Below are 22,290 nucleotides of genomic sequence, written 5' to 3' on the forward strand. Positions count from 1 at the left end.
CCTCACTGAAGGCAATTAGGGGTTTATAGGAGGCTGGGGGCGAACAGACCCTGAGGCACCCCCAAGATGGGGGTCCCTCCCTAGCCAAGAGAGGGATGCTGATCCCCTTCAGTACCCTACGGGATGGGGCAGGGAAGACTTTCTGTACTGTAACATCAGAGTTACCCCAGGGCAAGGGATGGGCTGAGATTTCGGCCCCTCCGTCAGGAAGGATGAGGGGAAGACCGCCCCACCCCAAAAGTGAGGCGCAGCTTTTAAGGCGGCAGGGATCGCTTTATTGGGAGGTAAAACATGCCCCAGAAGGGAGAAGGGGCAAGGGGGGAACTCCTGGCCCGCTCCCCACGAGGAGAGGGTTTAACAAGGACGGAGATTGTTGCCCTCCCAGATACCAGAGCCTGTACCTGCCCCACAAGCAAAGCGCTGCCAGAGCGGAGCCCCCCAAACTGGAGAGCGATGCTCTGATCCTCTCCCAGCCTGAGCGCCCCCTTCGCCACCCCACACTGGGACTGCCACCCCTGAGCCCCTCCCAGCCCCGGGGAGTGACACCCCGACCCACTTCCCACATCGGGACCAGCCTCTCGCCCTGGCCCCACACCGGGGCCCTCCATCTCCTGTTGGGGAGCGATGTCCGAGCCCCTGTCCCCCCGCACACATCCCCCCGCCCATCCTCGGCGCCCCGAAGCCCGAGGAGCGGCTGGCACTCACACACAGCAGGTGCGGGGCGTGTCGTGAGCCATCGGACGTATCGTGACGGGGCGTGTCGCGGCGGGGGCGTGCCCGCAGCCCGCGGGCGGTGCGGGGGTGTGCGGGACCGGGATGGTGCCGGGATGGTGCCGGGATGGTGCCGCGGCTCCTCATCGCGTTCCTTCGCTTTTTCAGCCGCGGCTTCCTGCGGGCGGGGGACGCCGCTCCCGGCCCCGAAGCGCTACAGGTAGGGACGTCGGGATTTCCACCCCGAGGGCTCCTCCGCGCCTCCCTCCCGCTCGGAACCCTTCTTTTCTCAACCCGGATTTCCATGTCCCGACCTCGTCCCCTCCCATTGGGGACCCCAATCCCAACTACCTCCCGCTCCACCCGGGACCCTCAATCCGTTCGCCCCGCCCGGGAACTCAGACACGCCTCCGCCCCTACCCAGGACCTCGACCCACAGCCCCTGACACCGGGGACACCCGAGTCACCTGCCCTGTCACTGGGGACCCCCACCCCAAGCACCTCTCCTCCCACCCGGGACCCTCCTCCCGTCCCAAAGCACGACCCAGCTCCTGTCCCCGCGGGACCTCCATCCCACGGCCTCCCTCCCCAGTGGGTCGGGGGCGGTGGGTGCCGTGTGTGTGTGCTGTGGGCCGGGGTTGGGGGCCGGGGCTTGCTGGATCCTCATCCCTTCCCACACCAGGGCCCGAGGGGCCTTTCCCGAGCACCTTTGTCTCTCCCTTTTCAATGAGGGAAAACCCCATGGGGATACCTCGACAGGGAAACTGAGGCACGAATGTGGCCTCCCGAGGCGGGGGGTGACGGTGGTGTTTGGTGCCCCCACACACCCACCCGACGCTTGGGGACACTCCGGGCTTCACACAGGGAGGAGGCAGCGGGTTGGGGGGTGCGGATCCCGGCGGGATCCCGGGAGGAAATGGGCTGGACTGGGAGCGGGGGGGCGGCCTGGTCCCGCGGGGACCCTCAGGGCCTCCCTCAGCCGCGCCAGGAGCCGGGCAGCGCCATGGGCACTCTGCAGGACACCGTGAGCCACCCTGGGGAAAGGGGGTCCTCGGGGGGTCTGTGGCCTCGGGCTAAGGGTTCATTCTGTCCTGGGGGGTTTTTGGGGGGGTCATCTGCTTGGGAATGTCTGGGGGGGTTGGAGTCCCCCCTCTCCCGTACCCCTGGCGGTGGCAGCCTCAAGAGCCGGTCCTGCGGGCGGACCCCAGGGTGGGTGTGCTGGGGAGGAGCCCCTCAGCACCCCAGCAGCACCCAGCTCTGAGCCCCCCGCCCTCCCGGCACCAGCGGCACGTTGTGGGGAGATGGAGGCTGCATCTCAATATGTGGGTGAGAAAACACTTGGGTCCTTGCTGCTCTTGCGCCTTCGAGCGCACCCAAATTCGGGGAGGGGGTGATTTTGAGGAGGGGTCTTCCCCTCTCGCCGCTGTGTGTTGGCCTGGGTGGATCCCTGACCTGTGTGCCGATGGTTTGGGGTGTGAGAAGCGTGGCCTTGGTCACTCTGGGGGTACAGCTGTTTGGGGGGGGCTTATTTAGGGCTGCGGGTTTAAAACAGGAGCGAGAACTCGGGAGATTCAAGCTGGGGAACGAAGGGAAGGAAACGCTCTCGGGAAATTGCCGAAAGCTGCTGACGGAGAGAAAGAGGCTGAGCAGGGCCCGTGCCCGGGCGGGGGGAAACGAGCCCCCCTCCTCCTCCTCCGGGTGGGAAGGTGGTGGCTTGTGTCCCTCAGCACGGCGTTGGGATGTGACACTCCTCATCACACCGGGCTCCCTGTGATCCCTCTGGGTCCCAGCCTCACAGAACCCAACTGGACTGGCCGAGGAGGGCACTGGCAGCTGGGCAGGCTGTGAACCCCCAACACAGCCCCCAAGGGGATCTGGGGGGGTAAGGAGCCACAACTCCCGGCCTGAGGGGTAGAAAACCCACCCAGATAGGGTGGTGATGGGCAGGCTGCTTTTAACCCAGAGCCCCAGTGCTGGGGTGGCAACAAAGAGGAGGAGTGGGTCACACAGTGGGGCAGAGATGTAGCCCCAGCCATCTCTGGCATGGGAGGCCGCAGTGGTGATGGGATGTTACTCGGGATGTATGAGGAGTGAGTGGTGGGGATGGATCCTGCCCCTTTTCCAGCACATCCTAGCCCAGAGTGGGTGAGGAACAGCTCATAAAACACCACAAGAGCCCTGTACCCATGACATCCAGATGCACTGACTGCATCTGGAACTCCCATCTCCGAGCCTGGGTGGGGGGCACATAGGGGCTATATAGATATAGGGCTTGGGGCGTTATTACCCCCCAACACCCTGCAGTGGGGTGAGGCTGAGAACGTCTGTTCCTCCTCTCCCTCTCTGCCACCAGCTCCAATGCAATTACCTGCGGACTGGCTCATGAATCAAAGCCTAATTGATACATGTTCACAGCCTGGAGAAGCAGGAGGGGTGGAGGGGGGACACGCCGTCCCCGGGGATTGGGAGGGGGCTCACTCAGCCACCTTCACTGACCTGCCAGGACTGGGGGGGCTAGGCCAGCATCATGGGGCTCCTCCTGCCTCAGTTTCCCCCTGTGTGGGGCCAGCCGTGTTCAGTGGGCTGAGGACCTGTTGAAGGCAGTGAGGGGACATGCCTATGCGGGCGTTTGTCCTTGCGTTTCCTCTGGCAGACACAAACACATCAGCAGGGCAATAAAGGGGAGGAAAGGGCAGTGGCAGCTTCTTTCCATTACATGCGGCAGGGCTGGCTTCCTCCCACACTCAGCAGGGCCGGGGGGGGTAGAGCCAGATCCCAAAACTGGGGTGGGTGGCTGCACCCCAGTGTCTCCCAGCCAGGTGGTCCCCACAGGCCAAAGGTGTGGGGCTCTCCAGGAGTGACTGCTTGCAGCTGAAATCAGCCTGTGCTGGCACTGCAGTGTCCTGATGCTGATTTTTGAGGGGCAGTGGGGTCTGGGATATAGGTGCTCTCATGCCCCGTGACATCAGCTGGGAAGGGAGGTCTGAGGTGGCAGAGTTGGGACGGGGGTGTTCCTGCTGCACCCCAAGCAGAAGGAGCTGGATGGGGTTAGTTCTGCTGCACCCTGGGCAGTGAGAAGCTGGGATCAGGATGCTCCTGTTGCAGGGTGACATGGTGGCATCTTCCCCTCAATGGGATAAGCCCCGTGGGTGACCTTGGCTTTTTGGAGTCAAGCTGTGACATTTGACAGGGAGATGATGGGCTGGGGTCCCCTGAAAGCCTGGGTCTGGAGAGTGGCCCTCTGGCAGCTGAGTCCCTGGATTTGGGGACTGGCCTGGGACCTCTGCAGCTTAATCCCATTGTATACCCACCCTGGCCACCCCACAGATGGTGGTGACCTGCCCGAGGGAGCCATGGGGTGGAAAATGCCACAGAGCAGAGCTAGCTCCTGGCTCTCCCTCCTCCTGGTGCAGGAGAGATCACTGCTCCTGGCCTAGTTCTGGCAGATGCAGGGTGTCTGGAATCTTTGGATGCCCTGGCCACAGTTTTGGAACCCCCCAGAGACAAATGGGGGCTGGTGGCCAGAACCCCTAGCTGGGTGCTGACACATTAAACACCAGCACTGTGATCTTTTCTGCCATGTAATGGGCTTTGGGCTTCTCCTGCCTGTGCCTCAATTTCCCCATCTGAGTAGTGAGACCCCCCCGAATTCCTGGACCCCCTTCATGGCAATTAAGAGCTGCATCCCACCCCTGAACCCTCTCATGCATGGAAAATAAGAGCAGTAAATAAAATACAGACAGAGTGGAACCCCTTGGGGAGGGGCAGCTCTGCTCCCCCACACCCTGCTCCGGAGCACTGCCCAAATCGAATTCCTCCCCAGCTGCAGATGGCCAGGAATTCAATTTTCCCAGATCCCATCAGAGGCTGATAAATGAGGTCCCTAATCACTGTGCAGATCCCATTAGCACCAGCAGTACCAGGAGGGGATGCACGGATGGGTTTGGGAATGCTGCATCCCCTTTCCCATCCCACTGATTCCTATCTCCCCGAGGGACCTAGATGTCCCCTGAGCCCCTCTCTGGCTGCATCCCCAGAGCTTTGCCATGCTGCTCCCAAGCAGAGCCAGGCACGGAGACCCCTGCATGGCTAATCCACCAGAAAACATCTTGGAAAGTCCTGGAAACCCAGCTGGGTGGCCAGCGTGGATGGGAAGGGGACTGTGCGCCAGGGAAATGTTTTCCAACGGTGCCATGTCCCAGGAATGTGCATCATGCCAGCGCTGTCAGCGCTGCCAGCACCCAAAGCCTGGTGCCAGCTGGGTGCCAGGGTGTCTCTGTCCTTTGGGGTGAAAGCACCTGCATCCCAGGGATTCTCCTAAGCACGGAGCAGTTTCCCTGCAGCTGCTGTAGGAGGATCCATGTGCCCCTCTCTGACGTGGGCTGGGGACAAGTGGCAGGGGGCTGAGTGGGGTCCCTTTCCCCCTCTCTGACACTGCTCAGAGACAAGTGACAGTGAGACCCCCAGCCCTCACCACCATCTTTCTTACAACAGTGAACTAATTAGTGACAAACTGGTGACAGATCATTAGGCTAGTGGCCCAGCCGGCTGTTCCAAGAAGGCCACGATGTTCTGGGGACGGAAATCCTTGAGGAGTGTGGCTGCTGTCCCGATTTGTCCTGCCCAACAAAGGGACATCAACAGGAAGCAACCTTGACTCTGGCCCTGTTCTCTTGGCCCCGGGAGGCTAGGCCAGGATGTGGGGGGACAGACTAGGAGCACCCCAAGGACTTGTGAGCTGCCAGAGGTTAGGAAATTCGCTTGGTTCAGCAAAATATCCCGCTCAGAACGTGCAGGATCCTCAGGGAGGGGCATCTGCCTGCTTCCAGGCTGTAGAAATTCCATGTGCAAATGGTCTGTGCAAATGTCCTGGGCAGTGTAAGCACGCCAGGCTGCAGGGAGGCTGATGTATGGGGGCATGAGGGGGGAGGAGGAGGATGGGGTGAGGAATGCAGAGAGACATTGGGGCTCAGCACGGCTCATTCCACCTGGACTAAACACTAGTGCCATCCTAAGCAGGTCTTGCACGGCCGTGAGCCTTTGCAGGTAGGGAAACTGAGTTAGGAAACCTCCACAGAAAGGGAAACTGAGGTAGGAAACCTCCACAGAAAGGGAAACTGAGGTAGGAAACCTCCACAAAAGGGAAACTGAGGTAGGAAACCTCCACAGAAAGGGAAACTGAGGTAGGAAACCTCCACAAAAGGGAAACTGAGGTAGGAAACCTCCACAAAAGGGAAACTGAGGTAGGAAACCTCCACAGAAAGGGAAACTGAGGTAGGCACAGGCATGAGGGGCTACTTGTGTGCTTTTTTTTTGGGGAGATGGCTGATTCTACAGATTTGCGTCCTCCTGCCTTTGGAATCCTCAGCCTGGATCACTGGGTGGCTCCATGACAGGGGTCCTGCACCTCAGCCCTTGCTTCCCATCCAGACATTGCACCAGGACCCCAGGCAAATGACCATGAGGAGACAAGAGATATCCCAGAAGTGTTTCCTTCCTGTTTGCCCTCATTATCCCCTGGAAAAGATGAGGTAATTAAGGAGCTACCGTGTTACAGGTTGTTGCTGCCTGATTAGATTAAAGCAATGTAATTTGGGACTAAGAGTGGTGCTGGGAGGAAATGGATGGATGGCTTCCCAGCTGGAGTTGGGCAGAGCTGCCAGCTTTACCTCCCATCCATCCCTCCATCCTCTGCTGCCCTGGACCTTGCTCCAGGGACACTGCTGGAGGGCTACCAGGGGTGCTGCTTTGGGGGCTAGGGATACTTCCTCTGTTCTCTCAGCCCTACGGAGATTTCCTGGGGAATTGTGGCTGTGGGGCAGAGGGAAGGAGCCTGGAGCAGTGTGGGGGGTGACAGTGTCAGCAGTGTCATTCAGCCCGTGGCAGAGTGGAAGGCTATCAGGGATGCTCCTGGGGGTGTTGGAACAAGGATGCTGCCCCTATTTCCCCAGCTCTGTGGGGAGGATTCCCTGGGAAATTGTGCCTTCGGGAAGGAGCAGTGTGGAGGACAGGGTGACGGGGTTTTAGCAGCGTCACTCTGCCCGCAGTACAGCTGGTGACAGCAAAATGCTGCCTTCAGGAGTCGCTTCCCTGCTCCTTAGCTTAGTTTCCCCACTCACACCCCACTGCCAGAAGCTGGTGATCTCCTGCCTGCTTGTTGTCAGCCTGGTGTTGCCAACACACAGCCAGAGCTTGGCTATATTTAACCACCGTGGCTGGAGCACGAGGCTGAGCAGCCAGGGGAAAGCAGCCCCCCAGGACTGGAGTGGGGCCGGGGCAGCTCAGCATTGCTGGAGGTGGGAGAGGAGGATGAATCACGGCTCAGGGATATTTTGGGATATTTTTAATGCCGCCAGATTGCTCAGCAAATGCTTGGGCAGGGCGGTGCGGGCGCAGGCTGGGTGTTTGCTGGCAGCTGTGGCTCAGCTTGGGGGGCCTAGGGGGATCAGCTGCTCCCCGTGGTGTTGTCACCCTGCAGCCATGCAGTGGAGAGGTGACAAAGGCAGGGACATCTGTCCCCATGCGCTTGGGAACGACTCTGGGTGTGATGGGTGGGGGGAAAAAGGGGCTCCTGAAGCAGCATCTTCCTCCTTGAAGGGGAGGTAGGAGGGGAGAAAGTTTCCCCATCACTTTCCCTGGAAAGGGCTGGGAAAAGGCAGAGCTGGGGCATGGGAGAGAGGATGGGGGTCTCTGCCTGCAGGGTTGGGTAGGGAGCCCTTGGACTTGGACAGGGACAGGTAGCCAGGCACCCTGTGGGTGGGACACAGGGAGCTGTGAGGGGCTGAGCGAGTGGAGGTAGGCTGCCTCCCAGGAATCCAGATGGAATTTTGCTTTTCGCCTGTCAAATGTAACAAGATCTAGAGGCTGGTGGCTAAAAAAATGCATCGTGTCTGCAGTGGGAGGGAGCCCTAAGCCCCAAGCCCTGGCTCTCAGCCTTGCATTGAGGTGACCACATAGTCCCCCTCCTCATCCAGGGCTCTGCTTGGTAGGGAATTCCCTGGGGAACAGCTCCTCTGTCCTCGAAATCTGCAAAACCCCTGTGAGAGACATTGGGGCTGGTGAGACAGGCTCCAGCGGGGTCCTTTGCTCTGCCCTGGACCCCTCCTTGCTGTGCTCTGTACTCCCAAGCATCTCAATCCCTTTGCAGCCTGAGCAATCCACTGGGAAGCGTCTCCATGGGGTGTGGGTAGTGGGATGTGGTGCCCACAGGCACCGGGAGCTGCACGCTCAGCATCTTGGATGCTCTGATTTCATTTGGGGCCAGCAATTGGGGGTGAAGTTGTCCAGACAGAACGATGTCCAGCTCCATCCCAAAGCTAATTGCTCAGGCAGGGGCTAATAGACTAATCCACTGCCAAAATTAATTGGGCTCATTTTCCTTGCATTCACAGATGGATAAAGTCCCATTGGAGGGCAGGAGCTGAGCGAGCTGTGAGGGCTCACTGTGCCATGGATGCCTCAAGCTCAAGCTCACCTCTGGCAGATCATTTACTTGGAATTTTTACAGCAAAGCTGGGCTGGAAGCTCGGGAGGGAGATGATTCATTTCCTCGAGGTTCCTTGGGGAGGGTTGTGGCAGGAGTCTGCCACAGAAGCCTGGGCTGCTGCCAGCATCCCCCTTTAGAATCAGCACCCATGGGTGCTCTGGCAGTGATGGCAGGATCCATCTGGGGCCTTCCCAGCCTAGCATCCCCTCACAAGGCAGGGTCCTGCAGCTCTGCTCAGCACCCCTCTGGGGGCAGGATACTCTCAGGCACCCAGTATTGCTGCCTGGCTCCCTGTGCCTGTTTCTCCATGGTTAAAGTGGAATCCAGTGCGTAGCAGGTCCTGGTTGGAGCTCTGCCTCATGCAAAGTCTCCTCACTAAGTGCTCAGGTGAGAGAGACTCCAAGCTCCAGGTACCTCAGCAGGGCTGAATATCCCAGTGGGTGCCTCACTGCGCTGGATCCAGCCTCTGCCTGCTGCTGGGGGGCTCCTCCTCACCCTTGAGGGGCCTCCATCATTCATCTCCCAGAAGCAAGGGGAAGGGAGTGCAAGCTCAGAGACCTGAGACCCTGTGAGGTCAGTGTCTAACTCCTCTAGGCCACCACATGGCAGGTGTGAAAGGAACCTTTCTAGAGAGGAAGCTGGCCAGGATGGGATTTCTCTAATTCACAAACATCCAGAGAAGCTGGGGGTGCCATGGGGGACAAACCAAGCTTCCACCCCTGGTGTCGGGGAGCAGGGGACAGACGTGGCTAATCTTCCTGAAAAAGGTCATGTTTTCACTGCTGGTGAATTCCCTCTGCTGAAAAAAGCTGCCTTTAAATCCCAGCAGGGTCTGTGGAAGGCTGGGATGGGGCTGGGGAGCCTGTGCATGGGGTCCTCACCACCTCCTGCCGCTGCTGCAGCTATCCAAAGCAGAAAAGAGGGGGAAAAACCAGCAGGGGAGAAAAAGGGCCATTTTCCATGAGGAACAGAGCAGGTCGTGCTTTGGAGGCTGGCCTGTGGCAGGATTTGGCTTTGCTGGAGTGGGGGGTCCACGCTGGAGCAGAGACAAATCCTTACTCCTGGAGATGAATGGTGTCATTAATCTTCAGCTCAGTGGGAATATTGAGGCTGATAGGGCTCTGGCGTTGTGCTGCACCGTGGGATGCTGCCCAAGGAGAGCTGGCAAAATTCCTGCCAGCACTGAGGTTCCATGGGGCATCCTGTCAGCTCAGGAGTCTGGCAGGTGAGACCAGCACCCAGAGAAAAGGTGACAACAGTTCCTGGGTGGGTGCCCCACAGGGCCACGTGTATGCACCATGGGGACAGGACAGGGACAGGACAGGGACAGGGTGCTGTTCACCTGCTCTGCAGGAGCAGCATGCTCAGCTCCTGGGGCTGTCAGCGATGCCGTGCTGTATCCCCTGCCCACACCCTGTCCTTGGATTTGTCCCCAAAGCCCTCTCTCCACGCCCATTTCTAGACAGCATTTCCCTCCAGAGGTGGTGGGTGTGCAGCACTTGGGATGAGGGTGTTGGACTCTGCTTCAGCAGCTAGGAATTGCAATCCCTATGTGCTTCCTCCTGTTTTAGTGAATTAACCCTCACTTGGGAAGTGTTACCATAGCTCTGCCCTCTGTGGAAGCCAGGATGCAGAGCAGGTGCTGGGAGCTCTCCCTGGGAAAGCTTTGGTCCCTGCCCCACTGGATGCAGGTACAGGGCTGTGTCAGTCTGGCTCAGTGGGTACCAGTGACATTCCTGGTGACAGGCGTGGGGTGGCTGATGGTTTCCTCTCTCCACTGGTGCTGGGGATGCCTGTGCCACTGCTGCCACATCCAAACATCCCGACATCTGTGGGGTAGGGATGGATCTGGAGGAGCCCCCACCCAAAGTGGACTAACGCCTGGATGGTGTGGATTGCTGGGAGTGGGACAGGAAAGGGAAAGGCTGTTTATGGCAGTGACTGGGATGTGGCTGTGGTGGTGGCTCTGGGCCCAGGCTGTGTCCCATCAGAGCCCCCAGAGCAGGTCTGCAGCATCCTCAGGGCTGAGGGACATGGGGTGACAGGGGACGAGGGCGTTGGGGTAAACCTCTGCTCTGAGGTGCAGGATGTGGACTGGGGGTGGGACGAGTGGGACAAATGGAATTAGTGGGATGAGCAAGTGGGATGTGCAGGATGAGCAGGAGGAGTGGGCTGAGCCCCTGAGTGGGATGAGTGGGCTGAGCTGGATGAATGGAACAGGCAGGATGAGTGAGATGGGCAGAACGAGTGGGACAAGGAGTTGAGTGGGATGAGCCATCAAACGGGATGAACTGGATTAATATAGTGAATAGGCTGAGTGAAGTGAGCAGGATGAGTGGGAGAAGCAGTTTAGCAGGATGAGTGGGATAAGTGGAATGAGTGTGATGTCCTTCCCAGCCCACCCTCACTCTCCCTACCTTCTTGCTCGGCTGCAAACCCTCCTGCCAACCTCTGCTGCTGTCTCCTTGTCTTGGGAATATCTTCTTTTAGCTCCTGCAGCTTTCCCCTCACTGTTTCAGGGATGGACCTATATTCCCAGCCCTGATAAAGCCACCACCCCTATCCAGCTGCCACCTGTCCGTCCCCACACCAAGAATGCCACCGGCATTTGATGGCCCAAGCAGACCCAAGGGACCCACTCAGGCTCTGCCCTATCTTCACCTGGACAGAGGGATGGCAGGACAGCCACCTGCTGAGGCCTGGCTGTATTCTACAGTGCATGTGTCTCCAGTGTGAGTAAGTGACTGGAGATGCGGCCCTGTTGGAATAACATCCAGTGCCAATGTCTCCTGCTGGAAGCACCCTCACCACCAGCCACGCTCCCAGGGCCACCTGGATCTGGCCCCATGGCCGAGTATGCTCCTGGGGTGGGTGGGTGGCATGGCCCTGTGAGGGACTGCTGTCCTGGATGGGGTCATGGGGTGCACGATGTCCCCAGGTCTGGTTATCAGGAATGGAGCCTGGAGCCACCTGGCAAAGCTGGGACCAGAGGAAGAGCAAATCCCAACACCGTTATCCAGTGTCTGATTCGGAGATTCATAACGTCATCCTTATCCCAGCCTCCCAGACAAGGGCTGGAGGCAGGAGCAGAGCAGGGAGGATCACACCACAGAGCCTGCTGTGCCCCCCAGCACTCCCCTGTGTCTGTCCCAACACCTCCGTCCCTCCGTGGGGTTGTAATCCCCAGATGAGCTTTAATCCATCTCCTTGTCCCATTTCTCTTCCCACTGATGCTTCATGGCATGGCTAGCACTGAGAGCAGCGTGGCTCAGTGCTGAAGTGTCCTCGCCCTTTTTGGGGACCTCCCACCTCCCCACATGACTGACATTGACCAACACAGGAGGGTTTGGCTCCAAAAAAGGCACCGGGCAGGCTGGAGACCACTGCAAGGGGTCTGGGGGCAGAAGGACCCATGCTGTGGCAGGGGTGACAGAGGATGGGTGCCACAGCGCCCTTCCCCATGGTATCAGCCCCCAGTAACCCCCTGCTCTGCTCTTGTCCCTCTGCAGGATGCTCTGCTGAGCCTGGGCGCTGCTCTTGATGCCACCACCCTGCGGGATGCCCTCCGCCATGCCCTTGTCACCCTGCTGCCCGCTGTGGTAGGTGGCGAGTGCCCCTGCATCCCCTGGGAGACTGGAAGGAACGGGGAGCAGAGCATCCTCCTTGGGTGGGTGGTGCTTGTGGGGTTGCTGAGACCACCCCCTGGACTGGGGGAAGCCCTGGAGGGAGTAGAGAGTGGATTCTCCACTGGTTGATGCTGGGGTTCAGCTTGAGGTGAGGTCTCTTTATCCCCAGCCCACAGTGGAATTCTCCCACCAGCACCCTGGTGGTGGCCCTGGTGCTCATGGTGGCCCCAGGATGCTGGTGGCCCTGATGCTGGTGACCCTGATGCTGATGGTGGCTGGGCATTGTGCCAGTGCCATTCCACGGGGCCCCCCAGCCATGGCTGGCTGTGAATGGTGCACACATGTACGTGTGAGGGTGCACACGTGTACATGTGAGGTGCACACCTGTGCAGGTGTGTGTGTGCAGGGGTGTATCTGAATGTATGCACGTGGAACTGTGGGTGTGCACACGTGTTTGTGCACACGTGTGGCTGTGCACGGATGTGTGCACACAGGTGTGGGCTTCCCCTCTCCCCTAGGAGCATGTCTACATCTACCTGCTGGATGGGGACACACGGCTGCTCTGTGATGACCCACCCCACGAGCTGCCACCCAACGGGAAGCTCAGGTGAGCTCGGCCACCTCCTGGGCATGGGCACACGTGTGTGGCCCAGCTGGTGTGCATGGAAGGCAGGAGGGTTCCCATCCCTGTCCCCATCTCCATCCTCGTTCCACCTCCACCCTTGTGCCCATCCCCATTCCCTTCCCATCCTCTTCTTCATCCTGGATGTGCACAGGGGCTTTGTGTATGTACAGGGTCACACGTTGTGTGTGCACAGGAAGACATGTTTGTGTCCAGGGGCTGTGCATGTATGCAGGGACACACATATGAACGTGTGTTGCACAGTCCTTGAGCCTGTCCTTATCCCAGGGTGCCTCTGCCCTTCCTGATGGTTTACCTTCCCAGGTGCCCTTCCTAGGGGTACTCAAAGTATCCCTGTCCTCGCAGGGATGCTGTGCAGAAGCAGAAGCGGCTGGAGTGTGGGGGGCTGCTCCCTGCTGAGCTCCCTGGCCGGCACCTGGGACCCCTGGCAGCACCCCTGGCCCCTGGCACACAAGGTGGGAGCTGTGGGAAGGGAGGTCTTGGTGGACAGATATGGGGTATGGGCACAGGGCTGGGTGGTGGGTAGGTAGGTGGAGGCACAGGGAGGGGAATGGAGATGTGAGGAGATGGATGGATGCGTGGATGGTCCGTGGATGGTCAGAGGCAGTGGCTGAGACAGCAGTGTGTGAGTAAGTGATGAATGCACAGACAGGTGGGTAGAAACAGGATGGAGGCATGAGGGACAGGTGGGCACTGGGACTGAGGGCTGTTCTCAGGGACAAGTGAGCATGGAGGTGGGCAGATGGATAATGGATGGATAGGTGGCTGGCTGGGTCATGACACAGCAGGATGTAACAGGGACATGCACCTCAAGAGCTGAGTTCCACAGCTCCAGGCTGCCCCTGGGGCCCACCTGGGACCGACACTCTCTTGCTTACAGTGCTCATCATCCCACTGGTGGACAAGAACAGCGGGGCCGTGGTATGCGTCATCCTGGTGAGTGCAGGGACATGGGCAGGGCTCTGGGGACGGGCTGGGGACATGAGGGTCCTGACACCACTCCTCCTCCAGGTGCACTGTGGCCAGCTGAGTGACTCAGACGAGCAGAACTTGCGTGCATTAGAAAGACATGTGAGTGACTCCTTCTAAACTGTGGGACCTGCCACCTGCAGACCTATCACCCTTTCCTCAGCCCCGCTGTCCCTTGTCCCTTCTGCCCGACCTTGCAGGCCCTGGTGGCATTCCGGCGCCTGCAAGCCCTGCAGAAGCTGCAGCCCTGGCCCCAGGTCAGCCTCTCCACCAGCTCCTCCCAGACGTCTCTGGCCAAGCCCGAGAAGGCCCCTGAGAGCAGCTATAGTGACCTGGACTGCAAGATCCTACAGCTCTGTGGTGAGTGGGGTGACAATGAGGAGGGTGGGGTGTGTGGACAGGGTGAAACCATGCTCAGCCCCTCACGGCACTGTGACCCTCACACAGGTGAGCTGTATGACCTGGATGCCACCTCGCTGCAGCTCAAGGTCATCAACTACGTGAGTAGTTGCTCCACCAGCCCCCTGTCCCCTTCTGCCCCCAGCCCCAGGACACACCAGGGAGCCCTGTTTCATTTCAAAACGAGAAAATTCCCCAAAGCCAAGAAAAACCTCAAGCATCAGCTGTGCAGTCATCAGTAGTGACCAGAGTAAGCAGCCTTGTAACAACCATCAATGCTCTCCAGAGTTAACAGCGCCACCCTCACCCCAAAAACTCCCTAAGAGGACGTACAGGTTCCTCTCCTGCTCTCTATCATTCTGTACCTCAGTATGACCCTCAGCAGTGTCCAGAGTGAGCAGCCTTCCCCTTGCCATCAGTAATCTCTGGAGTGAACCTGCTCAGTCACGGGGAGGAGGTTCTGGGGAGGGGCACCTGGTTCTCTGTGGTACATGTGGGTGCCCTGGGCACAGAGGTGCAGAGGAGGGGCTGGATCCTACCTGGCAGTGCTCGGGGCAGGCTGGGGTGCTGACCCTCCCCTTACTCCCCAGCTGAAGCAGGAGACCCAGTCTCTGTGCTGCTGCCTCCTGCTCGTCTCTGAGGACAACCACCAGCTCTTCTGCCAGGTCGGTGCCACTGGGCCAGTCCCCCAGCCCTGAGCCCCACAGAGGATTACACGACTCCCCCCCGACATTGTGTCATCCTCATGGGCACCTCCTTCTTCCTATCTCTTCCAGGTGGTGGGAGACCGTGTCTTGGATGAGGAAATCAGCTTTTCAGTGAGCAGGGGGAGGTGGTGAGGGGTTGGGAGGTCAAGGGGGTGGGCAGTGTCTGCCACGTGCTAACATGTCCCCTCTCCTCGCAGCTCACCTTTGGCCGCCTGGGGCAGGTGGTGGAGGATAAGAAGCCCATCACCTTGAAGGACATCAGTGAGGTGGGTACCAGCTGTGTCCCTCCCACACCTGGGGACACGGGTGTCACCCCAGTGTCCCACGGGGCTTCCTGTAGGGAGCCAGGGATCCTGGTTCCAGCCCCATCTCGCCTCTCCCTGCAGGAGGAGCACAAGCAGCTAAGCAGCATGTTGGGCTGCGAGGTCACCTCCATGCTCTGTGTCCCTGTCATTAGCCGGGCCACCTCCCAGGTGGTGGCACTGGCCTGCGCCTTCAACAAACTGAGTGGGGAGAGGTGAGCAGCGTTTGGGCTGGGACTCTCTGTGGGACTGCACCCCCTCACTTTTGGGGTGCTGGAGCATTGTCGCCATGGAGAAGGGGGGGGACAAATGGGGACAGAGAACTGAGGTGTGCCCCCGCCAGCTACACAGACACGGATGAGCACAAGATCCAGCACTGCTTCTGCTACACCTCCACGGTGCTCACTAGCACCCTGGCCTTCCAGAAGGAGCAGAAGCTCAAGTGTGAGTGCCAGGTGAGCACCTGCAGGGCCACGTCACGTGTGTGTGTGTGTGCCCCATCTTGCTCTAGTCACTGATGGTGTCCTCTCTGTCCCCTCAGGCCCTGCTGCAGGTGGCCAAGAACCTCTTCACCCACTTGGGTAGGTGCATCGGAGAGCACCCTTGGTGAGGGATGGAGTGGGGGGAATGGATGACCATCCCCTACCCCCAGCCTTGGAGGGTGGTGGCGCTGAGGCCTCTGTCCCCAGCCAGGGAGAACCTTGTCCCCTTGGGGAATGGTGATACAAGCTGGCAGAGAACCTGGCATGCACTGATCCTTCATGTCTGCATGCATGCGTGTAGCATGACCACAGAGCTCTTAGAAGCACGTGTGCAGCTGTGTGTGTCCACTGTGATGCTCACACTTGGACGTGCCCCACACAGCCCCCATCCCTCTGTGCCCCCAGAGGGACCCTGAGCTAAACCCTCCTCCCCTGCCTTCACTGCATGAGTGGGGAACGAGGGGGCAGTGCTGCCTGGCTGGAGGTCCCTGACCCTTCCCTGCTACCCCTGCAGATGATGTCTCTGTCCTGCTGCAGGAGATCATTACGGAGGCCCGGAACCTCAGCAATGCTGAGATGTGAGTGGTGGTGACGGGGCACCTGGGTGAGGGGACACGGGGGGACACTGAGCTCCCCCGTGGGTGCCAATGTCAGTGGCCTGTCTTGCAGATGCTCTGTGTTCCTGCTGGACCGGCTCAGTCATGAGCTGGTGGCCAAGGTGTTTGATGGTGGAGTGGTGGATGATGAGGTGAGCACAGGCTGGAGTCGGGGCTCCTGGGGTTGTGTCACTCCTCCCAGGCCTTGCTGGTGATCCTCTTCCTCTGCCCACAGAGCTATGAGATCCGCATCCCAGCAGACCAGGGCATCGCAGGGCACGTGGCCACCACTGGCAAGATCCTGAATATCAAGGATGCCTACTCACACCCGCTCTTCTACCGCGGGGTGGACGACAGCACCGGCTTCCGCACCCGCAACATCCTCTGCTTCCCCATCAAGAACGAGAGCCAGGGTGAGGGAGTGATGGGGGCACACAGGGAAGAGGGGAGCACAGGTCTGGCCCAGCAGGTGCCTTAGTCAGCAAGGTGGTTTGGTCACCCACCATGTGGGCGTGACACTGTCCCCAGCATGCAAGGCACAGCATCATCCCTAGCCTGGGGCATGGATCCTGTTCAAGCACAGGGGCACAATCCTGGCTCAGCACTCTCCCCAGCATGTGAGCACCATTCTGTCCCCAGCCCATGGGCACCATTCTGTCCCCAGCCCATGGGCACCATTCTGTCCCCAGCCCGTAGGCAGAGCACAGCCCCAGCACATGGGCATGACCCTGTCCCAATGCCATGGTTCCCAGCATTAGGGCTCTATTCTGTCCCATGGATGTGGGACAATGGTCTTGTCCCAACCCTTGGGCTCAGTGCTGTCTCGTGGCACAAGGGCACAGTTCCTGGGTGTGATCCTGTACCCCCACAGACAAACACAGCACTGACCCCAGCACACAGACATGATCTTGTCCTAGCCCATGCGTTCAGCATAGTTGCAGGCATGATCCTGTCCCGCTACAGACACTCAGCACTGTCCCCCAGCCCGTGGCCATGATTCTGTCCAGCCCCTGGGCACTGCACTGTCCCCAGAATGTTGGTGTCATGCTGTCACCAACCCACAGGCATAGCACTGTCCCTGCTACTTGGGCACAACCCTGCCCTAAGCCCACGGACACAGTGCTGTCCCCAGCATACAGACATGACCCTGTCCCCAGCACAAGGGCCTGACACCCCTGCTGTCTCCCCCCTCTGCTCCAGAGGTCATTGGGGTGGCAGAGCTGGTCAACAAGATCAATGGCCCTTGGTTCAGCAAGTTTGACGAGGACCTGGCCACTGCCTTCTCCATCTACTGCGGCATCAGCATCGCCCATGTATGTGCTGGGGGGTCCTCCACTTGGAGGGGGTCACACACAAGGTGGGCTCCCAGCTCTGCCACTGCACAGAGGGGTGGGGATGGGGGGATATGTGTGTGTGTGATCCCCAACCACTGGGGATAAAGGATGGTGGCCACGGGATGGGAAGGGAATTCACGGGCACAAAGATGTGCTGTGGTGCCAGGGTGGGCTTGGGGCTGCTGGAGGGTGTCTGCCCACCCCCAGCACTGCCATGCTCTGATCCTGCCCCACAGTCCCTGCTGTACAAGAAGGTGAATGAGGCGCAGTACCGAAGCCACCTGGCCAATGAGATGATGATGTATCACATGAAGGTGAGGTGGCATGAGGACAGGGACAGGGATGGGACCCCTGCTGCCAGCATGAGGCCCCCACACTTTACTCCAGGGGGGTCACACAGCTGTTGGTGGTGACACCCCAGGGCTCTCTGCTCTCACTGTGGCTCATGTGGCTTTTGGGACACTTGGTGACGTGGTCACAGTGTGGGCCACTGGCTGTGCCTCCTGCAGGTGTCCGACGATGAGTACGCCAAACTGCTGAGTGAAGGCATCCAGCCTGTGTCCACCATTGATCCCAACTTTGCCAGCTTCACCTACACCCCACGCTCACTGCCTGAGGATGACACCTCCATGGTGAGGACCATGGGGACAACTCTCAACTGCCACCATGCCCTGCCTGCCCTCGGTCAGGTCATACATCCCAACCCTGAGGTGTTGGGGTGAAGGGATGTGGCTGCACCCCTGAGCATTTTCCTGCTGAGAAGGGGTGGGGGTGGCCTGCTGGGGACCTTGCTGAGCATTGCCATTCCCTGCCACACACCCTGTCCCCTCTGCAGGCCATCCTGAGCATGCTGCAGGACATGAATTTCATCAACAACTACAAGATGGACCGTCAGACACTCACCAGGTGAGTCCCCATCTCTGTCCACTTTCCCTGTCTCCATCCTCATCCACATCACCATCCACATTCCCCATTCCCTTCCTCTTCCCCATCCCCGTCCACACACACGTCCCATCCACATCCTCACCACTGTCCACCTTCTCTGTCCCCTGTCTGTATCCTCATCCCTATCCCTATGCCCACCCCATCCAGATAACTGTCTACCTTCCCTGTCCCCATCCCACTCCCATTGCCCATCCCCAACCCTTCCCCATCCTCATCTTCATCCCCATCCTCATGCCCGTGCCTGCCTGGTGGACATCTGGCCAGATGGAGGTCCCCGTGGGGTGAGACCCCCCTGCATGGCTTTGCCCCCTGTCCAGGTTCTGCCTGATGGTGAAGAAGGGGTACCGTGACCCTCCCTACCACAACTGGATGCACGCATTCTCCGTCTCCCACTTCTGCTACCTGCTCTATAAGAACCTGGAGCTCGTTAACTACCTGGAGTAAGGCCAGGTGCTATCCCTGTCCCTGTTCTCCACACCCTGGCCTGGCTGGGGTGCTCCCTGCTCTCCTGCCTGCCTCAGTTTCCCTCCTCCCCCTCCCCAGAGACATCGAGATCTTTGCCCTCTTCATCTCCTGCATGTGCCACGACCTGGACCACAGAGGCACAAATAACTCCTTCCAGGTGGCCTCGGTGAGCCGAGCCCAGGGCTGGGATGGGCAAGGGGGAAGGGAGGATATAGGGACAGCTGTGGGGGTCTTTACCCCCATAGTTCCATCATTCCAGCTGCTCTGCCTTGCAGAAATCAGTCCTGGCTGCGCTCTACAGTTCAGAGGGCTCTGTCATGGAGGTAAGATCCTCCAAATCTCTCATTGCCCAGCTCTCCTGGGTTCTGGCTGTGTGGCAGCACCCTTGCCTGCTCCCTGCCTGCTTTCACGGTCCTGCCTTCTCCCACAGAGACACCACTTTGCCCAAGCCATCGCTATCCTCAATAGCCAAGGCTGCAACATCTTTGACCACTTCTCCCGAAAGGTGAGCCCCCCACCTTAACACCTCTCTCAGGCCACGCCCTGCCCGTGCTGAGCCCCTGTGTCCTCTGCAGACCTCCTGCTCCCCATCCCTGGGTCTTAGGGGATGTGGGAGCTGGCAGGGGCACAGAGATGGTCATGGCAACTGCCTTGCCCACAGGACTACCAGCGCATGCTGGACTTGATGAGGGATATCATCCTGGCCACTGACCTGGCCCACCACCTCCGCATCTTCAAGGATCTCCAGAAAATGGCAGAAGGTGAAGCTCCTGGGATGGAGACTGGGATTTGAGGGGTGCTAGGAACTCATCCCACCGAGGCTGGGAGGTGGCACAGGAGGTTCTTTTGTCGTGTGTGATAAAGGCTGGGATGTGACACGGTAGAAAAAGCCACACTTCTGGCTGTCCCTAAAGTCCTCATGTGTGGCGTGATGGGGGCTATGGAGCTCTGCCATGAGGCCCCCATCCCAACCCCTGCCCCACACTCTGCCCACAGTGGGATATGACCCCAAGAACAAGCAGCACCGCAGCCTGCTGCTCTGCCTGCTCATGACCTCCTGTGACCTCTCTGACCAGACCAAGGGCTGGAAGACCACCAGGAAGATTGCAGTGAGTGCCACACCGTGGAGCCAAACTCCCTAAACGCCACCTCACCACCCACGTAGGCCACCTGCATGTCCCCAGGCATACACCTTCCCCTCATGGAGTGGGTCCCTCCATGCAGGACCCTGGACCATGGCAGCAGTCCCTCCAAGCCAGGACCATGTCCCTGCATGATTCAGAGCTGTGGGGAGGGGTCTGGAGGGCAGGGGAGATGGGGAATCATCCCAGGCTGCACCCCCTGTGCTGACACCCATCTCTTGCAGGAGCTGATCTACAAGGAGTTCTTCTCCCAGGGTGACCTGGTAGGTACCACCCGGCAGGGCTGGGCTTGGCCAGTGCTCCTAGAAAGCACCGATGGGATGGGGGGTGTGGGCAGTGAGCAGAGAGGTCTTGCTTGGGAATGGGAGCAAAGTGTCGCTGGCACTGACTCCGCTTTGCCATCCCTGCAGGAGAAAGCCATGGGGAACAGCCCTCTGGAGATGATGGACCGGGAGAAAGCCTACATCCCCGAGCTGCAGATCAGCTTCATGGAGCACATCGCCATGCCCATCTACAAGTGAGCCCCAGAACCGGGATGGGGAGGACCCCCTGCCCCCCCACCTCCCTTAGGGCGGGATGGGGTGCTTTCTGGGAAGTCTGGCAGATGCTGGGGGCTGTTCCAAGCAATGGGCATGGGGTTGCACTTAACTAAGTGGGTTGCAGCCCTGTGCTGATGGAGTGCATCCCCCACTCCCCAGATTGCTGCAGGATCTCTTCCCCAAGGCAGCGGAGCTCTACGAGCGGGTGGCCAGCAACCGGGAGCAGTGGACCAAGGTCTCCCACAAATTCACCATCCGGGGGTTGCCCAGTAACAACTCCCTGGACTTTCTGGATGAGGAATATGACCCACAAGCCCCTGACCCCCAGCTCAACGGCTGCCTGGAACCTGAGGCGGGGCAGCCTCCTGAGGCTGGGGCTGAGTGAGGGAGGTGATGGGGGGGCCACAGCCGCGGCTGGGCCGGGAGCATCCCCAAGCCTCATCCCCCAGCCCGTGGGGAGGAGGTTTGGGGGGATATCAGTGACTCTGGACTACTACAGCAAGGGCTGTGTGCTGCCAGCACTCACCACCCGTCCTTCCCCAACACTGGGTGACTATCTCCTCCCTCCGGGGCAGGAGTTCAGGTGTCCTGTCCACCTGGTGGTCCCTGGGAAACTGCCTTGGTGGCTGGGAGCACCAAGGGACACAGTGGGGCTGGGGGATGGATGTGCTTTAAGCTGCCTTAAGACTGCAGGTCCTGTCCCCATGGGGTGACAATAGGAATGATGTCCTTGGTGGAAGCACCCATGGAGTGGTCGGTCACCATGGCATGGGGGTGTGTGGGGCAGGGTGGTGAGGAGCAGTAGCAGAGCTGTGGGGTGGCTGTAGAATCTATGGGGGATGTTGCCATGGATCAGGTCCATGGAAGAAGGTTGGCTCCAGCTGGAGGAGGGAAGAGACACTAGAGTGGGACGGCCATGGGGATGTGCCATGCTGAGTTCCACCCCAGAGAACCAGCTCTGGCCTCTTCCTAGCAGCTGCTGAGCACCTGTTGGCTAAAAGCCCCTCTAGGACCCCTGAACCCACTCACCCATGGAAGGGCTCATCTCTCTCACACAGCCCAGTCCCATGCAACCACACAACCGCGTCCCCTACAAGGGCTACACACTTGCCAAGGCTGGGGGGTCCTGCTGCTGGTTTGCATGCACAGGGGAGGCTGTGCTCCACAGGGGCTCCATCTGGTCCCATACATGTCCTTGCAATGTCCCCACTACATTGGTGTTCCTCTGAGGTGTCCAGCTGGGAGCCTCCTCACTACAAGCAGCTTCTCTGGTGACCATGTTGTGAGCATCCCTGGCTCACAGTGGTTTCACAACTCCTGCCATACCAACCTCTGTGCATGGATCCTGCAGACATTTTGGGATCTCTCTGGTCTTGCAGACCACTGGACACGAACCTCACTGGTTTCCTGTGGTCTCTCTGGTCCTGCAGACCGCCATGCATGGACCCTGCCATTTTCCTGTGGTCCCTCTGGTTCTACTTGGCACCATGCATGGATGCTGTTGGCCTACCATGGTTTATCTGGTCATGCATGGACCCTGGTGTTCTCCCATGACTCCCTTCTTGTCCTGACTGCCACGCATGCACCCCACCAACCTTCTGCGGTTTTTCTGGTCCTGCAGACCACCATGCATGGACCCCAATGCTCTCCTCTGGTTCCTCCTGTCCTACAGCCCACTGTGCACACACCCTGCTGACCTTCCTGTGGTCTCTCCAGTCTCACAATCCAACCCATCCGGACCCTCTCAGTCCCAGGGGCTCCACTAGCCTCCAGGGTTTGACCAGCTGTATGTGACCCAGGGCTCTGTCACCCCAGCTAAAGCCACTTGAAACACCCAAGAGCAGGGGAACTGCAGGGAGCAGCTTGCCCTGCTGGGGCAGAGCTGAAGAGGGGGCTGGGGCTGAGAGGGGGTGCTCAGCCTTGAGAGGTTAGGGTGCACTGAGC

General features: G+C 59.5%; 1 protein-coding gene across 2 annotated transcripts; it reads left to right on the forward strand.

The window, feature by feature from the left end:
* Positions 1–818: 818 nt before the first annotated feature.
* On the forward strand, positions 819–21,127 carry PDE2A (phosphodiesterase 2A). 2 transcript variants are annotated; one of them, XM_066340629.1, is made up of 30 exons: positions 819–931; positions 11,707–11,796; positions 12,342–12,430; positions 12,812–12,921; positions 13,347–13,402; positions 13,478–13,537; positions 13,636–13,795; positions 13,883–13,935; positions 14,425–14,499; positions 14,611–14,652; positions 14,739–14,807; positions 14,928–15,058; positions 15,187–15,298; positions 15,385–15,424; positions 15,840–15,903; positions 15,995–16,073; positions 16,157–16,334; positions 17,122–17,234; positions 17,492–17,569; positions 17,765–17,887; positions 18,091–18,161; positions 18,518–18,640; positions 18,744–18,831; positions 18,941–18,988; positions 19,096–19,170; positions 19,327–19,426; positions 19,662–19,774; positions 20,032–20,070; positions 20,218–20,324; positions 20,506–21,127. In XM_066340629.1, exons 1-30 carry the CDS (start codon positions 839–841, stop codon positions 20,729–20,731), a joined length of 2,805 nt encoding a protein of 934 aa, XP_066196726.1. In that variant the 5' UTR covers positions 819–838; the 3' UTR covers positions 20,732–21,127. The 2 variants fall into 2 exon arrangements, with proteins under 2 accessions (XP_066196726.1, XP_066196725.1); XM_066340628.1 differs by lacking the exon at positions 819–931 and having other exon boundaries at positions 10,999–11,796.
* The last annotated feature ends 1,163 nt before the right edge of the window (positions 21,128–22,290 follow it).

This window comes from Sylvia atricapilla, chromosome 2 (assembly GCF_009819655.1).
Source record: "Sylvia atricapilla isolate bSylAtr1 chromosome 2, bSylAtr1.pri, whole genome shotgun sequence".
NCBI classification, from domain to species: domain Eukaryota; kingdom Metazoa; phylum Chordata; class Aves; order Passeriformes; family Sylviidae; genus Sylvia; species Sylvia atricapilla.